We start from the raw sequence: 25087 nt of genomic DNA, 5'->3' as shown, positions 1-25087 counted from the left end.
CCATCATATATGAAAAAAAAAATTACGTTTCTACAGGCAAAATAAATCAACAAAGGAGCTCAAAGTTAAACATGTGGCGAATGTGCAGACTTTTATTGATAACTATGACAGCACGCGTGGCACAATTGAGTCAGGCAAAACAAATCATCAAAAGGAGCTCAAAGTAATACATAGAGGGACTGTGCAGATTTGTATTGATCACTATGACAGCACGCAATCGAGTACACACACCGACAAACCGGTGAGCTCTGCATAATTTGCAAGTGGAAACTAGCACACTGCTCATGGAAGTTTGCATGAATTATTACATGGACAAATATATGATCACAAAACATGGGATTCGGTCTGTGCAGAAACATCATTACTCTCACTGTGTCTGTATATTTGGGAACATCTACAGACCACTAGGCTACGTGGGCTCGTTTGGAATGTTCGAATGGTAAGGCAGCTTGCCCCAGGGGCTGGGGGTTTGAAGGGCCGGCATGATCTTATCTGGAACTTTGCCTTGTGGTCCTTCTAACAAATTGTCTCACAGCTGTTTGCAGTCAGTCGGGCCAAAAACATCCAGAGAAGATGCATCTTCCACACGTTCTCTCCCTTTCGATGCCACCGCTGACCCCACCCAGGGTCCATAAATTACAGCTCACAGAATCCCGGTCCCTTCAATTTACCACCTGTACAAGCTTTAGCTACTTTAATAATGCTCTAGAAATGAGGAGGTTAAAAAAATAGGTATTTCAATTACTCGCTGACATTTACATTCGAATATGGGAGGAGAGGCAAAGAAAAGAAAAAATTAGAATGTGCGTCGCACAATGGGCAAGAAAAACAAGTTGAGAAAAGGCAATGTTGGCATACCACAAATACATTGAAGTTTGAACTATGTATCTACGTATCAGGCCAGATAATGAATGTATTTTAACTGTATATAAAAGATATGAGCAGACACAAGGACTTCCTGAAAATAGTACCACTCACACAGGTATAAGAAGTGCAAGTGTACCCCCTGCAGGCTAAGACCATGAACTGCATGACAAAGAAAAGTGAAGATAAACTTTTCAAACATTACAAAGTCTTTACATCTTTCCTGCCGCATTAAAAATATGGAGCTCAACTGAACTTAAAACTGTTGTATTACATTTCTTTTTAATCACGCAGCAGAGTTTACAATAAAAAGTCATTAAATTTGTGGCCTGATCAACTAAAACCCTATAAATGTGCAAGGCCTCAAAAAGATTCAGGACCAAACAACAACATAGAATGTGTCATATGGTCTAAAGTTATACAACAACAGTCTTTGGCTCAAAAAGGGGGATGAAGCATGTAGAGCTGAATGTAATCTCTATTTCACCACCTGTTAAAATCATTCTTTGTGGATGTGCAAGCAATCCTTGGTGGCAATGAGCGCAAAGCAGCGAGGGGATGTTCGTGGATCAAATAGTGGAACCAGGACAGCATAGGCTTCAGGTTCCTGGGAATAACATGAACATGATGCAGAGCACGCAGGCAAACGCAGATATCTTTTGCTTTTGACGACTTCACACTTGGCCAATCCAGCACGGATTACATTATGGATCGCATTGTCTCTCCATCTAACCCACACGGTTTTAGGACAAGCAATCCAGCAAAATGTTGATTGGTGAACAATAATGAGATGCGGCCATGAACGTATATGGATTGGGATACAGAAAATTGCTCTCACATCATAAGGTCATAAGGGAAGCACGACTTTGAATTAACGTGGCATTAGGACTTACCTGTTCCTGCAAAAAACAAAGTCTGTCCAAGAGAATGAGGCCTTCAATGCAGGGAGCAAGCAACACCTTCAGCTGGCAGAACAACAGTAGTTTCAACGATAGAACACTTCAAATCAGTGGAAAATATCTTTCCCTTCACCCACATTTTCTTTCGACTAACATCCTCAGCTTACCATGTTAAAGGCCTCCAATTCCACCATCTTAGGCTGGTATTTGTCCAAGTAGCTCTGAATAACGCCATCTGACAGCTCCACATGAGTTCACGTGAACGAAAAAAAAAAATGCAACATTTCAGGGCCGTAATAGTAGATGTGACGATGATATAAAGCACCTTCATTATGAAAACCATCTTACCTGGGATCCATCCAAACCGAGTTTCTCAAGTGACTTTCGAACATAATCCAAGAATGACGATGACTTGGCGTATGTTTTTCCAACGTGGAACTTTGTGCTAAAGAAAGTGAATAAAATACTGCATCACTAAAACTTGACTTCAGGCAAATATCAGAGAATACAAATTGACCTTTTGCAAAGGAAAGACACACAACAAAAATATCGGCCCACCTGTCAAGAGCCCCAAAGTGCTCCTGAATTATGACTTGCAAGACAGCACGGAAAAAAAGGGATTCTGTAGGAAACTGAAGATAGAAATGGAAGGAAGCAACTATAAAAGACTATTTTTCAAAGCAACAGCCGTTAATAAAGTAGAGCCAAGATCATGTCACAAATGACAAAGAACCCTCACCCCTTTCCCAGCAGCAACTCTCTCAGCAGCCTGAGGAAGAGATACACACCAATATGGATGTCAAGTGAGCAGCAAAGAGGACATCCTACTTCTACAAATAAATCACTCTCTCGAATATAGATTGATAATTCCACTTGATTATCCCAAAACTTACAGCACATCATGCACAATCATGCTCCAAATGGACAAGGAAGCACCCTTTCCATATGTGCTGAAATGAACTGGTGCCAGAAGGTGGAAAGTATATCTTACAAGGCAGGCGCACATCCGCACATTCCTTCCGAGGGCACACCGCTGGGACTTCAGGAACTGGCTTAGTGGGAATCCCTGAATGTCACTCGCGTCATTTCCTGCAAATCAGATGCATGGTTTTATTCCTATCGTTGCAAACTCATTGGGGGGAGGTGGCGTACAAACTGCAAGACATTCTCCAAAACCTCCATCATTGCAGCGATGTCAACATGCTTTAGCTGCCTAATTGCATTGGGTTCAAAACCTCTACCAAATCCTTTAAATTGTTGCTAGAAAGACTGCAGGCAATGGAAATCCTGATGTAGCCATCCTGCCCTGACTTTCATGGCACCAACCATGTGCAAATGTTGTTCTTGTTACTTTGAAAAATTGGCATCTTTCTTTCTGGCATAAATTTTTCAAAACGAATTCTCATGTGCTTAGATTTTCCCGGTTAGAATAATCTGTTTGCTTAAACTGGTAATGGGACATTAAACGTTAACAATTTACAGAGAAATACATAGAATCAGAAGGTAATTAAAGCACAGCTAAAAGTCATTTGGCCCATCATGCCTGTGTCATATCCACATTCCAGCAGGAAATGTACCTGGAGTATATCTCGCACAATATCAACCTCTTTCAAAAGCTACTGAAAGATCTTTACTATCCACAATCTAAATTCAGACAGAAGAGCAAACTTTTACATTTGCATTTAAAGGACAGCAGGCTTTGGAATGCAGCAAATTTGTTGGTCCTACACTGTAACGGGGTTTGCTTGAAGTCAAACTCCAACTGGGATCAAACGCAATACAGTTCAGCAGCAAGCAGCTTGGAAACTGAACTATTCTTCCTCTCAAGGTACAATGAAATCTTCATACAGCACAGTCACATTGTCACAGATTCCTGTGTTACCCAATACGAGGATGAGACACAAATACCACTTGGCCCCAAACAGTGGAAGGTGTGTGAACAACAGGGAGTACGTGCGTTCTATCAATTCAAACTCTTCTGACAGCAAGTGGTAGCAGCAGCCAACAGTGCAAATGGCACGTAGCTCTGGGCGTTTGGCAAACAGCCTCAGGGAGGTTGCAGCCAGATCTCCACACGTGTGCAGGCCGACAAGCACAGAATCCTGTCCATGACAAAAAAAATAATCAGGAAACAGCAAAGGACGGTCTCAAAACAAATGCACAACACTAGATGTTAGAGGTGGATTCCAAGTGAAAACCGAAGGTGGATGGAAGTTATGTTTTCACTCTGTCGGCATGTGAGCACGATATCTCAAAACGTTATGGATGGGTTCAGACCAAACTTGGTGGACATGTTGGGTGTGTGACAAGGATGAATTGTTTTGATTTGGGTGAAGATCCAGATCTGGACACTAGAATTTTTGTCCCCGGTCGCACCGCGGAGCGAAAGGGGCACTATGGTTTTCCCCTCCGTCCGTGTGTCCGTCCGTCCGTCCGTGCGTGCGCGAAGGACCGCATTCGAATTTGGTGTGAGGGTGCAACCCACGTCAAAATCCAAGATGGCTGCCGCCATGTATGTCTGATGCCATGTATGTCTGAACCATGTGAGCGGAATATCTTGAAAAATAAGCGAAGTACCAACTTCTAATCTGGTGTGTGGGTGTATCTAGGCATAAGGAAGAACCCTATTGAAAATTGGGTCGCCACGTCAAAATCCAAGATGGCCGCGCCATGTATGTCTGAACCTTGTGAGCGGAATATCTTGAAAAATAAGCGAAGTACCAACTTCTAATCTGGTGTGTAGGTGTATCTAGGCATAAGGAAGAACGCTATTGAAAATTGGGTCGCCACGTCAAAATCCAAAATGGCCACCACCATATATATGTCTGAACCTTGTGAGCGAAATATCTTGAAAAATAAACAAACTACTAACTTCTAATCTGGTGTGTGGATGTATCTACGCATAAGGGAGAACGCTATTGAAAATTGGGTCGCCACGTCAAAATCCAAGATGGCCGCCTTGCGTCTTCCACTTTGTCAACTCGCATCACTTCACCGACGGGGGACCTAGGCGTAACGCTTGTTTTTATTACCTCCGCCACCGAAGGTGGATGGAGGTTATGTTTTCACTCCTGTCTGTTTATTTGTTTATTTGTTTGCCTGTCTGTCTGTGAACAAGATATCGCAAAAGGTTGTGGACGGATTTGGATGAAATTTTGCGGAGAGGTTGGGTATGTGACAAGAACGAAATGATTCGATTTTGGTGAAGATCCGGATCCGGTTACTAGGATTTTAAAGTGATTCTTCACCATTGGGAGATAGGGACAAAAACGATATATAGCAGGATATCTCAAAAAGTTGTGGATGGATTTGGACGAATCGATTCGGTTTTGGTGAAGATCTGAATATGGATTTGGATGTGAGAATTATTTAATTTAAGAAGTTATTCTTCACCATTGAGTGATCGGGCAAAAAGCGATACATAAGACAGTTTAAAAAGTTGTGGACGAGTTATGAAAAAACTTGGTGGATGAGTTGGTTAGGTGACAAGAACAAGCCAATTAGATTTTGCTTCAGGTCCGAATCCAGATCTGACCCATCAGTGGGATAGAAACCATAAACTGTTCAGCCTGGCAGAGGTATGCGCTCTACCGAGTACCATTCTGGGTCTTGTAGATGTGTTGGAACAAAAAAAAATCACTCTTAACATTTTGGTAGTAATAGCAAAAGCTCATAAGGCAAGATATTAATCCAAATGTATACATTATCGCTATTTTTAATGTGGCACTCATAAAGCCCTATCATTATCATAAGAAAAATTGTTATTTTAAAAACTTTTAATGACCATTAACTATTACCACCAACAAATTCTTCCAAAACAATTCAGAATTTTGACCAGCGATAGGTATGCACACCTAAACAGGCGTTATTACTCACAGAAAAGGAATCTCGCTTTGTACAATGGAAGCTTTTGTACAACTAAACTGAAGGGTTCAACCTTCAAGAGCAGTGTCAACCACATGCCAATCATTCACTGGCACAGCTGTGTGGTAGCGTTTCATTTGATGGGCCCGGACGTGGAAATGCTTACCAATTTCCGGCATGGACTAGAAATGGATGTAAAGCTTGCAAGTCAGCAGTTATGGAGAGAAACGTTTGCCAAGAATAGCAAGGAAAAGTTGTCCATTACCTCCAGTTCTCCAACAAGTTGGCAGAGTTTCGTTTTAGGAGTGACGTGCGATGTGACAGGCAAATGAAAAGATGGTTGGGGTGTTGTCTGTGCCTTGGCCTTGATGTTCGCTTCTCGTCTCTGCCGCTGCTCTTTCAAAGTTAGAAGCTGCTTGCCTGCAATTGGCACGAATGAGATTTGGGGAAGTTCCTTTAAGAATGGGTCCAAATCGGTTTCAGCATTATCCACAAAAGATAGATCCAGACAACGTGGTTTTCCATGACAATCAGTAAGTTCCTCTGCTATGCGTTCCTCTTTTGCCTGTGGTGAAAATGAATTTGCCGCAAAAGTTCTTTCCAATGTGGAATCGATCTCATCGATCACACACTGGCTCTCATCGCATTTCTTGCAACCAGCCAGTTTTGGAAGCACACTCCCATCCACCTGCAGAGCAGACTTCCTCTCATAGCTGTTCCAAAACCTTTGCAGCTTGCGATGACGTTCTGCCGCTCCACGGCTGTTTCCGCCTGACGAATCGACGCCGTAGACCTTCAAACCATAGCAGAGTGCCAGGTACGAGCTTAAGTAACCTTTCCCCGATCCCAAATTAAAAACCTGCAGCACAGAAAAATGTCACTCAATCCCTCATGGGTGAAATAACACAAGAAAGGTAGCAGGCACAAATTGGAAAATGGCAGCAAAAAAAGAAGGAGAAGAATAATCTGCTCCCAAACCTCAGAACATTTATTTTATTCCCCTCAGCACCTGTCTAACATGGCAGTGGTGTGCAAGAACAGCAATAACTTCTGACATCAGTTCCACCTCATGGGACTTCTTGCAGTTCATGAACTCTGCAGGTCTCGGCAATGGAGCTGCACAGACATTGGAAAAGAAACGACCAACTGCAAAACCAAATTGCTGAAAGGAACCTAACAAGATAGAGGGTCCATCTTTAAATAGCTTCCCAGGCTCCGATACGTTTGGACTGGTAATCTGGTGAATCCTCTTTTCTCTACGACCACTTTCATTGCAGACTTCTGTTCTCCGATTTATTGGATTAAGCTTTCCACTTGGAATGCACAATAGCCCGGAAATGATGCAGCAAGATTGTGACGGTAAAGAGCAGTTCACTATGTTTTGAGTCGAACGATAATGTTAAAATAATGGTCGTGACAAAATTCAACATTTGGAGATAAAGAATATCATCACTGAATTGTTTGATAAAAGTTACTGATATCTGATAATTACTGAACTATTTGATAAAATTTACTGATATTGATAATGACTGAATTATTTTATAAAATTTACTGTTGCTGATCATTACTGAATTATTTGATAAAATTTACTGATATCTGATCATTACCGACTTATTTTATAAAATTTACTGATATCTGATCATTACTGAATTATTTGATGAAACTTACTGATATCTGATCATTATTGATTTATTTGATAAAAATTACTGATATCTGATCATTGCTGAATTATTTGATAAAATTTACTGATATCTTATCATTTCTGAAATTTTCACTTTGCATACGAAACGGTTCATTTATCAGAAATGAATGTCGAAGCCACGACTTGTTGCCTTTGTGGATACACGATTGGCTGTGAAACATGCCCGTCGTGAATCGCTCCCAGAAATGCACGGCTGCGTTTCCTGCCTAATGGTGCATTTTATTTTCACAAGCCCATGAAGTTAAAAAATTATCCAATGATCAGATCTAACAATTCGCAGTTGCAAAGGCTGAGTTTGGTTCCTTTTAAGTGAAATTCTTCACGATCCTCATTGAACTTCTTCCATTCCAGCAACATTCTTTCAACTTAATTAATTTACACTTTTATAACAATAATATTTAAAACCATCGTTAGCTTGCTGGAAAGATCTAAAAAGCTGCTCCTGGCAGTGCTATCCTATTATTGTAAATGCGGAATGTTTCATGGGTCTCACATCAGATTGAGATGGCTAATGAAGGTCCATTCTACATGGTATTGTTTTGGTCCAACACCCCTTCCCACATTCTTCTTACTCCACCACACAACACAGCTTTAGTGTTAGCCACAAACAGGGTTATACAAATCCACCGATCTAAGCACATTACAAAGCTTATTCAGAAAGCACAAACCCGAGTCAGACACTACAGATTGCAGAAGGCTGATGGAGCTGCCGATTCCAGAATCCTATTGAATAATGTAATGTAGAATAGAAGCGACAAGACTCTTCCGCACTGTGGCCTCCATGTGGAAGCAATCAGAGTGAGTTTTTCAGGTTTATGGTAACATGTTTAACTACAAGCTATGACTGCTCTGCATGACTACAGCACCATCCAGTGACTAAATTGGCACACAGGCCTATCAGCTAATATAAATGAAACAAAGATGTGTAGAAGATGATCAGACAAGCTAATAGTATTGATAGGCAATCATTTATGATGATGTTCATGATGACAAATAAATAAATAACTAATAAAAGAGCCACTAGAAACAAATTGTCTGTCGTTCATGACATATCAAGCAATTTATAAACAAAACTTGTTCATATATTGAGAAACTAAAAATGATGCTTTCCAGCGGGTTGTTGAAATAAAAAATAAAAAATATATATACTTGCAAAAGTACCCGGCGGGGTAACAATGGGTCGCTTCCTGACGGGAATATGAAGAGTATGGGGAGGAAAGGAGGGAGGGAGAGGGGGGGAGGAGAGGAGGGAGGGGGAAGGGAATGGGGGGAGAGAGAGGGAAGGAGAGGGGGAATGGAGGGGGAGGGAGGGGAGGAGGGAAGAAAGGGGGAGGGAGGGAAGAGGGGGAAGGAAGGTGGGTGAGGAGAGTGGGAGGGAAGGAGGAGAGAGGAGGGGAGGAGGAGGGGAAGGGGGAAGAGAAAGGAGAAAGGGGAAGGGGTGGGGAAGTCGGAGGAGAGGGGGAGCGGGAAAGGTGGAGGAGACGGGGGGAGGGGGGAAAGGTGGAGGGTAACGGAGGGAAACGGTGAGGAGAGGGGAAGGGAGGGGAGTGGGAGGGGGAGATAGAGGAGAAAGGGTGTAGGGGAGAGAGAGAAAGGAGGGAGGAGAGAAGAAGGGAGGGTGGAGGGGCAAAGAGGGAAGGAGGAGGGTGAGGTGGGGTGGCGAGGAGCAGGGAGGAGAGAGAGAAGGGAAGGAGGGTGGAGCAAGGAAGCAGGGTGGAGGGGTGGAGGGGTGGGAAGGGGAGAGTGACTATATCGTACAAAAATGTTAGTCTGAAAAAATGGGTACGTAAAAACAAAAAGGAAGCTCTCTCTACGTAACGCCATGGCTTGCAAAAGCAGCCTGAATAGCGTTCACCAAGTGGTGGTTCACCTCGTTAATCATATTCAAAAAGGGTGTTACAACACAACCAAACTTCCCCAGCCTTGCAACTAATTAATTAAGTACACAGGCATTTCTCACTTCATTTGTAGAGCCCTCGCCAAGCAGCTTAAGCACTCCAGCAATCACTCCAACAAAATGGGTGAGCAGGAATGGCTGGCTTGGCAAACGATAGCGAGCTGAATGCTTCTGGTTGCAACGGCCGAAAATGTTCGGAACGCCACCTTTTAAATTAATACAATGAAAGTATATCGCACAAAAATGTTAGTCAAAAAAAAATGGGTACGTAAAAACAAAAAGGGAGCTCTGTCTACTGTAAGGCCATGGCTTGCAAAAGCAGCCTGAATAGCATTCACCAAGTGGTGGTTAATCATATTCAAAAATATACACAATCTGGGTCCATCAGAGAGGGAATTTTAAAAACAGATCGCAGGTACAGTGGAGAAGTGGCGTATCGAGGAAAAATGACGCTCGGGGTGAGATGTCAAATTTCCGTCCCCTGTAACTTCCCATAAGTCATTGAATGCAGTCTGTGTGTGCCTGTGTGTGTGTGTGTGTGTGTGTGTGTGTGTGTGTGTGTGTGTGTGTGTGTGTGTGTGTGTGTGTGTGCAGTGTCCATGTCAGGGCTGTAACCTTTTTAACATCTGAGTTTTGTCATCAAATTTTCACCAAAGCTTTATCATACTATAATTCACCAAATGTCCGTCTGTCCATTCAAAGGTACCGCAAAAACGGCTCAACCGATCGCAACGATATTTTGGGTGGGTATTCCTGGGACCCTTGGGAGTAAAATAGGCTATATTGTTTTTCAAATTTTTCCAAGTTTTCCAATTTTTCCAAACACGATGGAATAATATTTACCGATATGAACAGTGATGTGGCTTTTGTTGAAATTCTACAAATACTGTTTAGATTTTGATGACAATTATGAACCTGCCGCGAATGCGGAAGTGGACAGATGACGGCGGCAATGCGTGGGTTTGATAATATCCAAATACAACCGTCATTCAATCGTAATGTTAAATCGTTAAACGTTAATCGTGTTAATCATTTTGTTAAAGTATCAATTGATGATTGGAATTGAGTGAATACAATTACGATTTTGAATTCGTAATTGTATTCACCAAACCATACGGCACGGCCAGACAGAAGCCAAACAGTTCAATCTTTGTTTCATCAGACCACAGAATCTTGTTTCTCACAGTCTGAGAGTCCTTTAGGTGCTTTTTTTGCAAACTCCAAGTGGGCTTTCATGTGTCTTTCACTGAGGAGAGGCTTCCGTCTGGCCACTCTGCCATAAAGCCCAGATCGGTGGAGTGTTGCAGTGTTGGTTGTCCTTCTGGAAGTTTCTCCCATCTCCACATAGGATCTCTGGAGCTCAGCCAGAGTGACCATCGGGTTCTTGGTTACCTCTCTCACCAAGACCCTTCCCCCCCCGATTGCTCAGTTTGGCCGGGCGGCCAGCTCTAGGAAGAGTACTGGTTGTTCAAAACTTCTTCCATTTAAGAATTATGGAGGCCACTGTGCTCTTTGGAACCTTCAATGCAGCAGAAATTTATTTGTAGGCTTCCCCAGATCTGTGCCTCGACACAGACCTGTCTCTGAGCTCTGCAGGCAGTTCCTTCGACCTCATGGCTTGGTTTTTGCTCTGATATGCATTGTCAGCTGTGAGACCTTATACAGTCACATGAAAAAGTAAGTACACCCCATGTAAAGTTTTGCCTTTTTCAACATATTTCAACATACAGCTAATTGATCTTCATTTCAACAATATTGATAGACAAAGGTGATATAATATAACAAATATCATGAAACATTCACATTTTGTAGTCCATTGTATAATTTAAATAAACATGAATGCAAATTTCGCATGTGGAAAAAGTAAGTACACCCTTGGCTCTAATAGGTGGTATTGCCCCCTTTGGCAGAAACAACCTCAAGTAGGCATTTCTTATAACTGTCTACCAGTCTCTGACATCGACTGGGAGAAATTTTTGCCCACTCCTCCATGCAGAATTCTTTCAGCTGTGCGATTTTTGAGCGGGTTTCTTGCATGCACAGCTCGTTATAAATCCCCCCACAACATCTCGATGGGATTTAGATCGGGGCTTTGACTTGGCCATTCCACAACCCTCCATTTCTTTCTTTTCAGCCATTCCTTGGTGGATTTACTGGTATGTTTAGGGTCATTGTCATGTTGCAAGGTCCACCTTTGGTTGAGCTTCAACTTTCCGACAGATGGCCTCACATTATCCTCAAGCACCCTCTGGTACAATGAAGAATTCATCGTGGATTCTATGATGGTGAGCTGCCCAGGCCCTGATGCAGCAAAGCTGCCCCAAACCATAATATTTTCACCACCATGTTTTACAGTTGGTATCAGGTTCTTGTGGTCAAATGCTGTCTTTGGTTTTCACCAAACATGTCTTCTGGTACTGTGGCCAAATAGCTATGCCTTTGACTCATCTGTCTAGAGCACATTGTTCCAGAAGTGCTGGTCTTTGCCTAGGTGTTCATTGGCAAACTTTAGTCTTGCCCTGACGTTCTTTCTGGACAGCAAAGGTTTCCTCCTGGCACACCTCCCGTGTAGATCAAATTTGTGCAGCCTCTTTCTAATCGTAGACTCATGCACTTTGACATCAACAGTGGCAAGACCTACCTGTAGGTCCCGTGATGACATTCTGGGGTTTTTAGAGACTTCTTTCAGCATCTTGCGGTCTGCTCTCGGGCTGAACTTGCTGGGGCGGCCTGGCCTGAACAAGTTGGCAGTTGTTTGAAATCTTCTCCACTTGTAGATGATCTTCCGGACAGTCGAATGATTGATTTCCAATTGTTTGGAGATCTTTTTAAATCCCTTCCGAGACTCGTAGACATCTATAACTTTCTTTCTGAAGGCCTCAGAGAGCTCTTTTGATCTGGGCATGGTGACGCCGCACACTTAAACAACAAAGAGCAAACCAAACTAAATGTCTGAGGTTTAAATAAGACAGGTTCCTCCAAGATCCTCCAACGATGTTCTAATCATTTGCACCTGAGCGGGTGCCCCTGATTCTAATTTTAGGTATTTGAAGTAGTGATAAATGTAGGGGTGTACTTACTTTCCCACATGCGAAATTTGCATTTATGTTTATTTAAATTATACAATGGATGACAAAATGTAAATGTTTCATGATATTTGTTACATTATATCACCTTTATCTATCAATATTGTTGAAATGAAGATCAAATAGCTGTATGTTGAAATATGTTGAAAAGTCAAAACTTTACACGGGGTGTACTTACTTTTTCATGTGACTGTATAGACAGGTGTGTGCTTTTCCAAATCATGTCCAATCAATTGAATTTACCACAGGTGGACTCCAATCAAGGTGTATAAACATCTCCACGATGATCAAGAGAAGTGGGAGGCACCTGAGCTAAATTTCAAGTGTCATAGCAAAGGGTCTGAATACTTATGTAAATGTGATATTTCAGTTGTTTTTTTTAAATAAATCTGCAAAACTTTCTAAAATCCTGTTTTCTCTTTGTCATTATGTGGTATTGAGTGTAGATAGATTGATGAGGGAAAAAATGAATTTAAACGATTTCAGCAGAAGGCTGCAACATAACAAAATGTGAAAAAAGTGAAGGGGTCTGAATACTTTCTGAATACACTGTATATAAAACATATTGTTTGTACATTTGTACGTCTCCCTTTACGTGGACAATTTGTGTATGGGTTTAAAGGGCAATATTTAACACGACTGTGTGTTCACGACAATATATTTTGAGGATAAAACAAACTTAAGAACCATTTTCCATAAAAGAGTAATAATTGCATCTCTTCTATTGGAATTGTCGACGCTCACTTGCAAGTTGAGCCTCAAGGGCAGTGTACATAAGCGGTTTTCAGTGGCAGCATGTTTTCGAGTTGTCTGTCGGGCTAAACCTCGTTTTTCTCAGCAACCATATGTCCAATTGAGACGAAACTTTCAGGGTAGGAGTGACACCTTTGCAGAATGTTTTCATGATAATTGTGACATCATAGGTCAAGTGGTATGGCAGCCATCTTGGATTAAACGCAAATAATAATAAAAATTATTTCTCAGAAACTGCTGAATGGAAAAATTTGAAACATGGCTCATTGTCAAGTACTCCCAATGGGGAACAAAAGCATGATAATGATGACATCATAGGTGAACTGGTATACCAGCCAAAAATGTTTTAATCGAATTCCTTATCCTAAAAATCTAAAATTGCATGCACATGAGCTGCGACACATTTGTATTGAAATATTAAATTTATGACACCATGGATCACAGGGTTTGGCAGCCATATTGGATTTAACCTAAAACCTTTAAAAAAACATCTTCTCCCAAACCACCAAATCGATTGACTCAAAACTTTGTGTGTAATTGACAAGGCATGGCGATTAAAAGATGATCACGAAAACATCATTGGTCACATGGTGTGGCAGCCATATTGGATTGAAGGAAAATATTAAATAATTAGATCTCTGAAACCGCTTACCCTATCGATGTGAAATTTTACAAATATCATCTAACATCATTGGTGCATATAGTATGATAATGAAGATGTCGTAGGTCATGTGGTTTGGCAGCCATCTTGGATAGAAAAACGAACCTTGTCCGATCAACACGAAACTTCACAAACGTGATCCTCTACCCATACATATGCAGAGTGTACATTTTTAAGGTCATGCCATGTGGTGTGGCAGCCACATTAGCTTCAAAGCTGATATTTAAAAAAAATCCCTTCTCTGAAACTGCTTCACCGATCGATGTGAACCCTGTCATGGCTGGTGAAAATGTGATACTTGAAAACAGCTGAAGGGACTTAAATCAAACTTGTTTATTTTTAGGACAGTGAACGGGGGCATCTACCCGTTGTGGTACTATGTGGAGGCAAATTGGTGACACATTCGCATTGCTCTAGTTTATAATAAATAGAAGGCACAGGGAGGTGAAATTCACTGCACATGATGTGCAATGTGTGCAGAGTAAAAAGAGTGCTTATTTAGGTCCATAGCCTGGTGTTGGGCTAGCAGCTAGGGTACCAGCTTGGGATCCTAGGATCCTGGGTTCGCAATCCCGGTCGATCGCTGAATTAACGCCAGCGGGGTTGACTCAGCCTGTCATCCTTCCGAGGTCGGCTAATTGAGTACCAGTTCACTGGTAATTCCCTGTTTGTCGTAAAAGGCGACAAAAAGGGTTGGCGTCAGGAAGGGCATCCGGCCGTAAAACATTGCTTCAAAAAGGGGACCAAAAAACAACAACAACCACGGTGCCCGAAAAAGGCCAACCCCTGCTTTGCGGGAAAAAATGGCCTCTAAAGGTGGTTATAATTTTAGTTAGGTCCATAGGATGTCTAATAAATAAAGAGGATACAAGTACACCTGATGCTAGGCAGAGTCTACAGACATTGGCACGCTCACGAGGCTATACCTCCAAATAAACGATTCCAACCTGTCATTTTTGAAGGACCTTTATACTCGTATTATAATATTATTATTATATTTCAGGTTGATATGAATAGTCGAACATGTGGAAACAGCGCAGACTGCTTTTGCTATGTATATGGGAAGTATATGCCTTGTACCCAACGGAAAAACATACCCAATCGTCTCAATGTCGCATACAATCACTACTTCGGTTGCAAGGTGGGCGACCAAGACAAGACATGGGCACCTCACATATGTTGAACTGCTTGTTCCTCTGTACTGACACAATGGTTTAATGGGACCACACATTACTTTTATTGGACCACTAATTTGGGATTTATTGTCTTATCCAGTCTTCCGGTCAAAGCTGAACCCACTGGAGTTGGCTGCATGAGAGGCTTCCAATCTGGTAGTCTTCTTCAAACTTCTTCTTCTTCAAACTTGCATTTTCTTCATTCACACATGGACTTCTTCCCAGCTAGCCTTTATGCTGTGAGCGAAGAGCATGGTGAGAGGTTCCACCAAGATATCAGCACAATGGAGATGCGCTATCACGGGCGTTTCAACCCCAACATGATGGGGGGCTACTGCTGGTTTATTGAGAGCCAAACCACTGCTCGTCACAAGCGTAAAAGCAAGTTCTTAAAGCATTTATGAACAGTTAATGTATACATTATAGTTTATACAATGTATTTATGTTGTCGAATGTGCTTCAGTTTATGGTTAACAGTTACTGTACATTATACGATGTGTTTATATTGTGCAATGTTTTTGATTTTTTTAAAAACAATGCCTGAATATGTCATTTTTCTGTCACTAAAATCCTGACGTGCTGAGTAAATTCTGACTTCAGGTTTGGAATTGGCATGCTCAAATTAATAAATGACACCTACATTAACCGCAGTAGCAGACGGAAAGTTTTTCTTATTGTCAAGTGTTATCAGTGATAACAGTCATATGTGTTTAGGATTGTAAATTGACAGCCTTTACAAATGTGCATGAAACAATCGGCTTAAGTAAATAACAAAAGGTGTCGTTTTATAGTATCAGTCAATACTTTGTGTGTCCACCCTTTTCCTTCTTGAATGCCATTACTTTTTTACTAATGCTTCATAAATACATCTGAATCACTCTTACAGAAATATTGTGCCAAATGTCCTGTATCACATTACACAGTTCTGTAAGGTTAGTTGGCCTCCTCTTGGTCGTCTCTGCTTCCAGGTAATCCGAAATGGCCTTGATGGGACTCATGTTTGGACTCTGGCATGGCGATTTCTCACAATTGGAGCACACAAGATGTTACCTTGTTCTCCAAGTACTGTTTTACTATATTGCTAGTGTGTTTTGGATCATTATCTTATTGGAAAATGAATAAAAAAATAAATAAAAACCACCTTTAGAGGACATTTTCCCCCGCAAAGCGGGGGTTGGCCTTTTTCGGGAACCGTGGTTGTTGTTGTTTTTCGGTCCCCTATTTGAAGCAATGTTTTACGGCCGGATGCCCTTCCTGACGCCAACCCTTTTTGCCGCCTTTAACGACGAACAGGGCATTACCAGTGAACTGGTACTCAATTAGCCGACCTCGGAAGGATGACAGGCTGAGTCAACCCCCCTGGCGTTAATTCAGCGATCGACCGGGATTCGAACCAAGGATTCTTGGATCCTAAGCCGGCACCCTAACCGCTAGCCCAACACCAGGGATTGGGAACAGATACGCCAGGGAACAGATAAGCAGAGACGAAATGAATCCTCTTCTGATTAAACTATTTCCACTAGGATCTGCATGGTGCTGCAGTATCTGTTCGTACTTTTCTTGTGTTGGCGTCCCATTGATTTTAACAAGTTTCCCCACACCAAAAGCTGAGATACAACCCCTGAGCTCAAGCAGTCACAGAGGCTCCCCTGTGTTTAACAGCAAGCTGCAAACATTACGTGTCGTAACGTTCTCCATGTCTTTGGCGTACGAACTGGCGTCTCTTAGATTTAAAAAAAACTTCAAACTTCGATTAATCAGACCAGAGTACCCGATTCAATTGTCCAGTCGCCCAATCTTGGTATTGCCTTGCAAATTTCAGTCTTTTCACCTTATTCTGTGGTCTCAGCAGTGGTTTCATTGCTGCAACCCTGCCATGGGGACCTCCTGCAATCAGCCTTCTCCACACAGTGCTGGACGAGATGTTAATGTTCAGGCCTGCTCTCATTTAATGTCAGCTGATGACTTGATTTTCTTCTATCACTGTGACAAAAATGACGAAGAAGAGGATGCTTCGGAGGCGTGATACGTCTCGCCTTCCTATTTATATGCGAACGCTTTGTGTGCGCGAGAGGCAGTTTCTACAAGCTGAATGGGTTATACAGAGATGAGTGTGGGTTTATCTTGGTAATAAGAGACTGTGATTGATGGCTTATGTGTTAGAATGCTTTACTCTTTTATATATGCTTTTATATGCTTTGTAGAACTAATGAGATTATTTGTCTATCTGTGTAGGATGTGAAGATCGATTTCAATAAAGCCTTATATCTGGGAGTGAGGTCGTGAATCATTTTCACTACAATCACGTAACCTGAGAACTTCAAGTGCTTGACTTGTCTAATTCCTCACTTCAAAAAAGTACAATAAACCATGTTTTGTATGCATGTTAGGCCAAATACTTTGTGAACGACCCCCTTCCCCACACTTCTTATGCAGAGCAAGATGAAGAAAGATTGACCCTTGTATGCCGACATTCCCCTCAGTTCCTATGTTCAGTATACTGAATTGTTTTAATTTCCAATTGCCGGCTGCACTGTCGCCAGAGAGCCCTCTGGTGTTGATGTTCAGGATAGCCAATATATAACAAGGACTGAGGAGGTTAAAAGTGTAGGGGGTCGGGGAATGAAGGGAGAGTGTGTAAAGCGGGGCATTTTTTGCCACTTTAATGCATTATCGTATGTGAAACACAACATGTCTCACATTAGACTACAACAGCATAATAATAGCACACACCATATGTGATTCGATTCAACTAGATATAGTCAGCCCTTTGTTCTGTTTCTCCAGATCTTTTTAGAAATCTGGCAATTTACGAAGAAGTTTAAGCTTTGTTGCCATTTTTACCGAGAGGCCGGTTACCGGCGTCTGGTTACCAATTGATGACAATAGTACATTGGTGGAGTTCGCTTAAATTGTGAGTAGCACCAGCACTTAACAAGGGCATAACATGAAGGTTGTCATCTTACCCCCTTAACAAACAGTGAGAAAAATATTCAGGTTGGCAAAGGATTATCTGCATAAACTAATCTATACTAATTCCCAAGAATGTAAATTTGCAATAAAGATTTGGTGCTCACCTGAAAATGTTTACATAGTCCAAGCGGCAGGTAATAAACTAGTTGGAATCAGGATAAGTAAGGTATGTTGGTAGATTATTTGATTAATTTTTCTGTGAGAATTTCCGTGTACACCACCCTCTGATACTGAGTAATGCTGAACTAAATACTTGTGCTGTGTTCGCAAAGACCGACTCAGCGCTACTTATTAGTCCATGGTCCTGGGTGGATTAGCAACTCTGGAGATTTGACAGACTAATTTGTATTTACCAAGACCTCAGTTCTCAAACTACTCCACACTAACCCTTCCGTGTGAACACACCACAAGTCTCTGTGCAAAGATGTAAAAACAAGGAAGCAACTCGAGAGTTCATCAAACACCATGCTGTCTTGAGAAAAAGGACATGTGAATGTGAAATGGTCATTTAAGCTCTTGCTTTACGTTTCTGAGCATGATCTACAGTTCCTACGAGCCGCCATTTTGTCTGAATTTCAATATTCCCCAATGCTGAAAGCGTGAGCGGTAAATTTGTTTGGCTGAGGTGGCGCAAAATGGTGTAATATTTTGTCCAAGTACTGCTAAACTGAAAAGTTTTGAAAGTTTCAAAAAGTCGATGTGTGTTCTACAGTGTTCAAGTATAGTATATAATTAAATTGAAATACAAGAAAGGTTTTAAAGGTAGTTGAAATAAATAATAACGTTTTTCGGAAGTTAACTGCCGTTGAAGCAGATTTACACCACTTTATTTAACACGTTGTATTAGTTCTCCATGCCTGTTATTTGTGTCCTTGATGACGTCCCTAAAAACTAAATTTCCTGTCTGGAATGATTTTCAATTTTCTTTGACTGCCAGACAGGTGGACGGCCAAAAAAAAAACCTTACTCCTCCCTGCGAATGCTCAGTCTGGATGAGATTCCGTACAATTTGCCAAACTCAGAACCAATGTACAGTTACACTGCTGGTTTGTGTTGCGATTCATGTGCAAAATATTAACTTCAATTGAAATTAAGTTGTTCCTCGATCATAGACCAACGTCTGTAGACAGACAAAGGGAACCAATTCCTTCACCCCGCTTTTCGCTTCGCATGCGGGGTAAATATACACAGACATATAACGTAAAGAGGTTGAACGTGGAGACTGTCATTTTGTTCATGACTATGATCATGATGTAGGTAGACTGTAGTGAGTTTCTAAATGAGGGATCAGAAGGAGAAGACAAGGAAAAGAAAGAATGGGGGAAACTTTCGCTAAAAGTTCTTCCCGCTCACACCAGATTTTGTGTGGTTGAATACCGATGTCTCCACCTGGATGATCTCGCCTCTGCCCCAGTCTCGCTCGATCTTGATTTCACACCTATGGCAGCTCTGCAGTTCCAATTTTCATACAATCCCTGCCAATCTTACTGTGTGAGCCTAAACAGCAAATTCACCCACTCCAGTCAGCCCTGACCATGAAGATAAAGTTCCGTTCCAACATACTCTCGAGAGTACAATTATTTTCGTGCTTACGAGCACCGTCCAAACCATTGAGCAACTTTCCCCTCCACCTATCTGGTGGCAATGGATCACCATTCCTCACAGGGCAAGGCACGGGTGCTAGGAGTGGAGCCAAGACTCCAAAGTTGTGCATTTAATGAGTTATACAAAATGGACTGCAGCCCATTTCGTTTTAGCGTTTATGTTTGCACAGCTGCCTTGAAACAACAATTCATATGTTGGTTAGCCCTGGTCTAAAGCCAAAAGCCCCTTCCATTAGATGAACAAGTGAAGTACAGACAGGACAAAAGGAGGATATTCAAAAGGCCTTAAATGCAGATTCGCAAACATCCATACGTTGATTTCCTTATGACTTCACTGCTTATAGATCTGAAACTTCACCACATGTACCAACTTTTAATATGCTATTTTATATATACTTTATTTTTTTTAAATTTTTAATGGGATATTGCCCACCACAAAGCCTACCAGGCCACATGAGGTGGGGGCTACACGAAAAAATACAAAAGCAGAACAACCAGCCCCTTGGATTGAAACAAGACAAATATAGAAAAGTCTCTTCACAGAACAAAAAGGGCTGGGAGGGGTGAACTAGTCTGCTTCGAGACAACAGTGCCTCTACCCCCATTAAATTACTGTACTTCTAATCTTCCTAGTCTTCTCTAATAGCCGCAATTAGTCCACGGTCTTGTGGGGTCGTTTTTGGTTAGTCTTTCACGAAGACCTGGCCAAGCCTGACATTAAAAAAGGGTTAGAGTAGGAATTTAGGAACACTGCCTGTGAATCACCTGGATGACAGTTTATAGCTGGTTCCGAATTTGAACCCACGCCAGAGTAATACTGTACTTGCACAATTCACCTACAAAATAAACAAAAAAAAAAACTATATTGAAATTGATAATACCGATACCCTACCTCCCCTGGCACCACCCCAGCTCATAACAGTACTCAAAGTCTACTAAGTGCCAAGGTTGTAAATCTTTCAAGGACGATTCCCAGAGCACACATAAAGCCATATATGACAGTATGTGGAATGGAGGTTGTGCGTTGTTGCATGTCAGCTTTAATAGCACGGTACTGTTAAAAAAACAAGAAAAAAAAACGGGATTGCACAACCATGAGACATACTGGAAAAGATCATCTTTCGAGGTTGTACTTACGAGGACTTTTTCTAAAGGTGGAGGTTGTACTTTCAATGGGTTTGTAGAGTAAAATAATTCAGATTTTCATTTACCATGCTCGTCATGGAGCATTGGTGCTGCCTAGGTAGTTTTTGTCGAGGGTTATACTTGGTGGTTTGCCATTGCATTCCCAGTCTTGGTTGGCCGTTCTCCATCCTCTTAAATGTTGAGCATCAAACAAAGAAGCAGCACGTACCATTTTTAAAGTCTTCCGTATGACTTGGACGAGGTTTGAATTTTAACCACCGACCTCCCAGATTCAGAATGGATGCTCTTAATAAGCGCAGCAATTGGCAAGTGATGGCACTCCATATTCCATTTGTATGGGTTGCACTCAGAAATTTTGGAATTGCTTGACCATAAAGTCAAGTGATCAGATCTGTTGTTGGGCTCTCTATTGTGTGCATTTAGCCTCAAACATGGACACGCATGTTGCCAGCTATGAGCAATTTTGCACGATAGTTTTCGCAGTGAGGATACTCCAATGTGCATTGCACTACAGACGTGCAAAAAAACAGACAATGTTTTCTGCAACTTGGAAAGAAAATCTGGTTATACAAGAGATGAGGAGCTTGCGGTTCACCATATGGGCGAGGAAAGGTGGATCGCGTGATGACACTCACAACTGATCGATCCATCCCTACATCCATCCACACCCATTACCCATCGGATTTAAATTTCTTCCGATATTTGAGAATCTCGATATCGACACAATCTCAAAGCAAAGCTGCGGAAATGCCCTATTTAACGGAAGTCTGGCACGTCTGTTTTTGGAGCAGCAACAGTCCCAAATGCTCGAATCAGGGTTCACCTGCACATTATGTAGCCATAAAAAACTCAAAAGCCACCGATATGAAAGTGATAAGGACATTCAAAGTCCTGTTACACACACGCTGCATCAACATCGAGCGTCAACAATAGAATTTTCGAAAGGAAGACACGTCATTCTCACGAAAACGAGGCTCACGGAAAAGGCAAGCGGTCGAGGAGAAAACGTACAGACAGCAGGGAAGCAGGACAGAAGGCTGGGGAATCAACGAACAGGAAAAGAGGAAGAGGAGGAAACACAGAAACAAACCCGGATTAGGCACACAAGAGTACCCAGTCCAGACAAGGACACAGTCTCAGCACAAGTGACAATGCGAAGGTAATCCATGAGACATACAAGTACATTACACCATCAACAACTTTAAATCATTGCATCCTGCAACTATGATGAATTCAGAAAGATGATGGGAATAGAGCCTGTGATTGATGCTGTGAAGAGGAACAGGTTGAGATGGTTTGGTCATGTGTTGAGGAAGGATGAAAGTGACTGGTTGAGAAGAGTGATGGGAATGAATGTAGAAGGAAGTAGAGGACGGGGAAGACCGAGAAAGACTTGGCTAAAGATGGTGGAAGAAGAAATGCGGGCAAGGGGGTTAACAAGGGGATATGCAGAAAATGGGGCAAAATGGAGAACATTGTCATGGGGACCGCAAGGCTAACCCCAGCTCTTGCAGGGAAAATGGCCTTAAAATGCATGTTGTTGTTGTTGTGTTGTATCCTGAAACTATAGGTTGCTTCGGAAGGTTTAACCGAATATTAGTCTCTGTTAAGGTCAGAACGTCGGTCTACGTCGGCAAAAGAAAAGCAATGGACGTTATCAACTAAAAATTGATGAGCATGTTTACCATTGAACACTTTTGCTCCGATGAAGAGCTAACGCTCGAAACGTCATGCGCTTATGGTGGTAAACGCACTCTTCATTTTCAACTTGAAGTTGATGAAATCCATAGATTGCTTCACACGGTGCCTACTTTGAAAGAGAACGAGCTTAAATAACTCTTCCTGTAAAAACAAGATGTTTCAACATAATAATAGATGTTTCAACATAATAATGGCGTTGATTTACGCGATCGCAACGTACTGCGTAATGTTGCAAGATCTTACACGTGCTTCGATGTGAGCGATATGTCATTACACAATCACACATGCAAGTCTAGAGTTGGGTGGCGAATAAACCATGAAGTTTCGATCATGAAACTGTAGTCTAACCCCCAAAAAAGAGAGGAAGAAGAAGAACCACTCCTTTCAGATGCATAGGTCTGCCGAGGCACTTTTTCCCAAGCTATTGGATATAATCCTGGACGGGTCGCCACTCCGATGCAGGACACTGAAATGGCTGATTCTTTGCAGTAAGCCGGTACTTATTTTTCAAGCCTCAGAAGAATGACAGGTTGTCAACCCACCTGGTGTTACGTTATAGGCACCACCCTGGCTCAAACGCAGGGCCGTAAGATCTTAAGCCAGCTGTTAGCTGTCGTTCTTAACCGTTAAGCGAACAACAGGTGCACGAAAAAGTGACATCGTATTTTAACTCTTCGAGTAAAGCACAGCACTGGTCTTGGCACGCTCGATAAGTTCACACCCAGAACTAACAAACAATCCATGAGCACTTGTCATGACTCGCAAGCCAGCCCTTTGCTGTGCTCTCAGCGCAATTACGTTGCCCATAGCAATGCTAAGATGTTTATTGCATCATAGTCAATAAATTGTTAGTGGTCATAATCACAATTGGCATTGCTGTGATACGAAGTCATTGATATACCAGTGCGCTGCAGGTCCTGCGCCTCCAGATCGTGCAGGACTGAGCTCAGGCTCACAGTGACGTCACGCAAGTGGGTTCGAGCCGTGGACATCCCGCGAAAAAAGGATCGCAGGTCGAGCAGCTGTCGAGGCTTTCGTGCCCCCTGACCTGCCATACCGAGGGGCAAAATGAGCACAGTGATGAGCACAGACATGGTCAGTGATGAGAACAGCGATGAGCAAAGTGATGAGCACAACCATGGGCAAAGTGATGAGCACAGCGATGAGCAAAGTGATGAGCACAACCATGGGCAAAGTGATGAGCAAAGTGATGAGCAAGCCCGGTCGAAACTTGCACCCAAACATACACCTCCCACCCCTCTACGTTGCACATTGTTAAGCATACCCTGATGATCATCATCATCATCATCATCATCGTCATCATCATCATCATCATCGTCATCATCATCGTCGTCATCAGCAGCGTCGTCGTCATCTTCCATTTCCATGAGCAAGCGTGCCTGCTCCCGTACTTTGCGCAGCACCGCGTCTGGGTCCAGACCCACGTGTTCGGCCCATACATTACTCGTGTAGAAGTCGGCCGTGTGCGCCTGGGCCACGTGCCGGAAGGTGTGCACGACGGCGTTGAGCGTCCGCGTGGCCCGCCGAGTGTCCCGCACGGAGTTCGTGGACCCGGCCCCGGACTCGGCCCGCATCGGCGATGATGGCGCAGCGCAGCCGCCCGACCGCCGCCAAGCTCGCCCGCACCGTCCGGAGCCGCTGGATCGCACGTGGTTTGCGGTACTACTTCCTTCTTTCCTTCCTTCCTCGCTTCCCTGTTTGTGTGTCCGTGTGTGTAATGGCGATCGTTAATACACGACCGTACGGGCCAGTTGCGGGATTCTGACCTTTCCTTGCCGTTTGACTATTGACCGTCCGAAATGCGCCGCCGGAACCGCCGGCCCCTCGGCACACCTTCCAGCTTGATAAACACTTTCAAACGGACAGCAGGTAGAGCTTCCGGTACCGTGCAGATGATTCTATATTGATCTCTTCGATTTATTCCGATTTACGGTCATTTTCATGATCCAGTTTGTATTTTTGCTGATGTGATCTTCTTCTTCTTCCCATTCATATTCTTCTTCTTCTTCTCAGTAGGCCTTCCTTGCCCTGTGTCTAACCGTCAATTGGTCAAACCGTGCGGTTGGATGAGGCGCGCCCACTCTGCTCGTCCCACAGACACTGATGTTCATTTTTATTACTTACAAAATCGGAGATTTCTCAATAAATAGTTGGTCGTGTGCGTTATTTTGGCTGTATGTCTGTCTGGCTATGTCTGGCAATAACATACAGATCACAATTTAAACTTATCTTCATGAAACTTCACCAAATGGTAGAATTCGTCATAAGGAAAAAGCCTATTGATTTTGAGGTCAAAGGTCATCTTAAGGTCAAATTTTAAAACTTGTAATTTTTCATCCCATTGACAGACAGACAGACAGACATAGAGCATTTGCATATCCAGTCACTGAATTGGGAAGCAATCCATTTTTGAGGTCAAAAGGTCAAAGGTCAACTCAAGGTCAAACTTTTAAAATCATCCATTTTCATCTGAAAAATAATCGTCCCTCCAGGTCTTTAAAACAGCTGTTCACCACCATCTCTTATCTTCCCCCATCCAAAACCTTGATCTTTTCTACCCCTGTTAATTCACCTCAGATCCACTTTTTTTTTTGAAATCCCGATTTCTTCCTTTCCTGGAAGTCCTAGCAGTGTCGATGTGTTATATACCTTTCCCACCCACCCCCCCCCTTCCCATGCCTCCCCCCCCCCCCTTCCCATGCCTCCTCCCCCCAAGCCCTCTCTGTCCCACAGATCTCCCG

The 25087-nt window shown here is 42.6% G+C and overlaps 2 protein-coding genes and 1 long non-coding RNA gene across 12 annotated transcripts in view; 2 read left to right on the top strand and 1 right to left on the bottom strand.

Moving 5' to 3' along the window:
- LOC144892231 (uncharacterized) overlaps window positions 1–17174 on the top strand; it is a 33771-nt gene extending 16597 nt beyond the window's left edge. The window contains exon 3 of the long non-coding RNA XR_013623449.1: window positions 15002–17174. This is a non-coding gene — a long non-coding RNA (uncharacterized LOC144892231). The remainder of the gene's footprint in view (window positions 1–15001) is intronic.
- METTL25 (methyltransferase like 25) lies at window positions 77–24360 on the bottom strand. Of its 3 annotated transcripts, XM_078777752.1 has the most exons (13): window positions 23611–23977; window positions 23227–23373; window positions 6637–6743; window positions 5893–6486; window positions 3721–3865; window positions 2755–2852; window positions 2503–2532; window positions 2322–2395; window positions 2112–2208; window positions 1931–2005; window positions 1758–1829; window positions 1355–1471; window positions 77–748 (listed from the first exon to the last, which is right to left on the bottom strand). In XM_078777752.1, exons 1-12 carry the CDS (start codon window positions 23918–23920, stop codon window positions 1364–1366), a joined length of 1857 nt encoding a protein of 618 aa, XP_078633878.1. In that variant the 5' UTR covers window positions 23921–23977; the 3' UTR covers window positions 77–748; window positions 1355–1363. The 3 variants fall into 3 exon arrangements, with proteins under 3 accessions (XP_078633878.1, XP_067960876.1, XP_067960875.2); XM_068104775.2 differs by lacking the exon at window positions 23611–23977 and adding an exon at window positions 24113–24360 and having other exon boundaries at window positions 77–1471; XM_068104774.2 differs by having other exon boundaries at window positions 77–1471; window positions 23611–24161.
- PRR5 (proline rich 5) overlaps window positions 21508–25087 on the top strand; it is a 54508-nt gene continuing 50928 nt past the window's right edge. For 3 of the 8 annotated variants that reach the window (XM_068104777.2, XM_068104781.2, XM_068104776.2), the window contains exon 1: window positions 23873–24005. In XM_068104777.2, coding sequence (XP_067960878.2) covers window positions 23926–24005 — 80 coding nt within the window. In that variant the 5' untranslated portion in view covers window positions 23873–23925. The other 5 variants (XM_078777800.1, XM_078777786.1, XM_068104780.2 and 2 more) reach the window with 5 other exon arrangements.

The sequence above is a fragment of the Myxine glutinosa genome, chromosome 1 (genome assembly GCF_964187855.1).
Source record: "Myxine glutinosa chromosome 1, kmMyxGlut1.1, whole genome shotgun sequence".
Taxonomy (NCBI): domain Eukaryota; kingdom Metazoa; phylum Chordata; class Myxini; order Myxiniformes; family Myxinidae; genus Myxine; species Myxine glutinosa.
The sequence above is the reverse complement of the archived record's forward strand: the minus strand, read 5'-3'. Positions and strand labels throughout refer to the sequence as shown.

Bases quoted from the DNA above. Each gene is read 5' to 3' on its own strand.
- METTL25 (XM_068104774.2), bottom strand. From the start codon at position 23,920: ATGCGGGCCGAGTCCGGGGCCGGGTCCACGAACTCCGTGCGGGACACT. The intron at 3,866-5,892 runs GTAATGGACAAC...TGTCATGGACAG, and splicing joins AACTTGTTGGAGAACTGGAG to GATTCTGTGCTTGTCGGCCT. The intron at 2,533-2,754 runs GTAAGATATACT...TCTCTTCCTCAG, and splicing joins TGCGGATGTGCGCCTGCCTT to GCTGCTGAGAGAGTTGCTGC.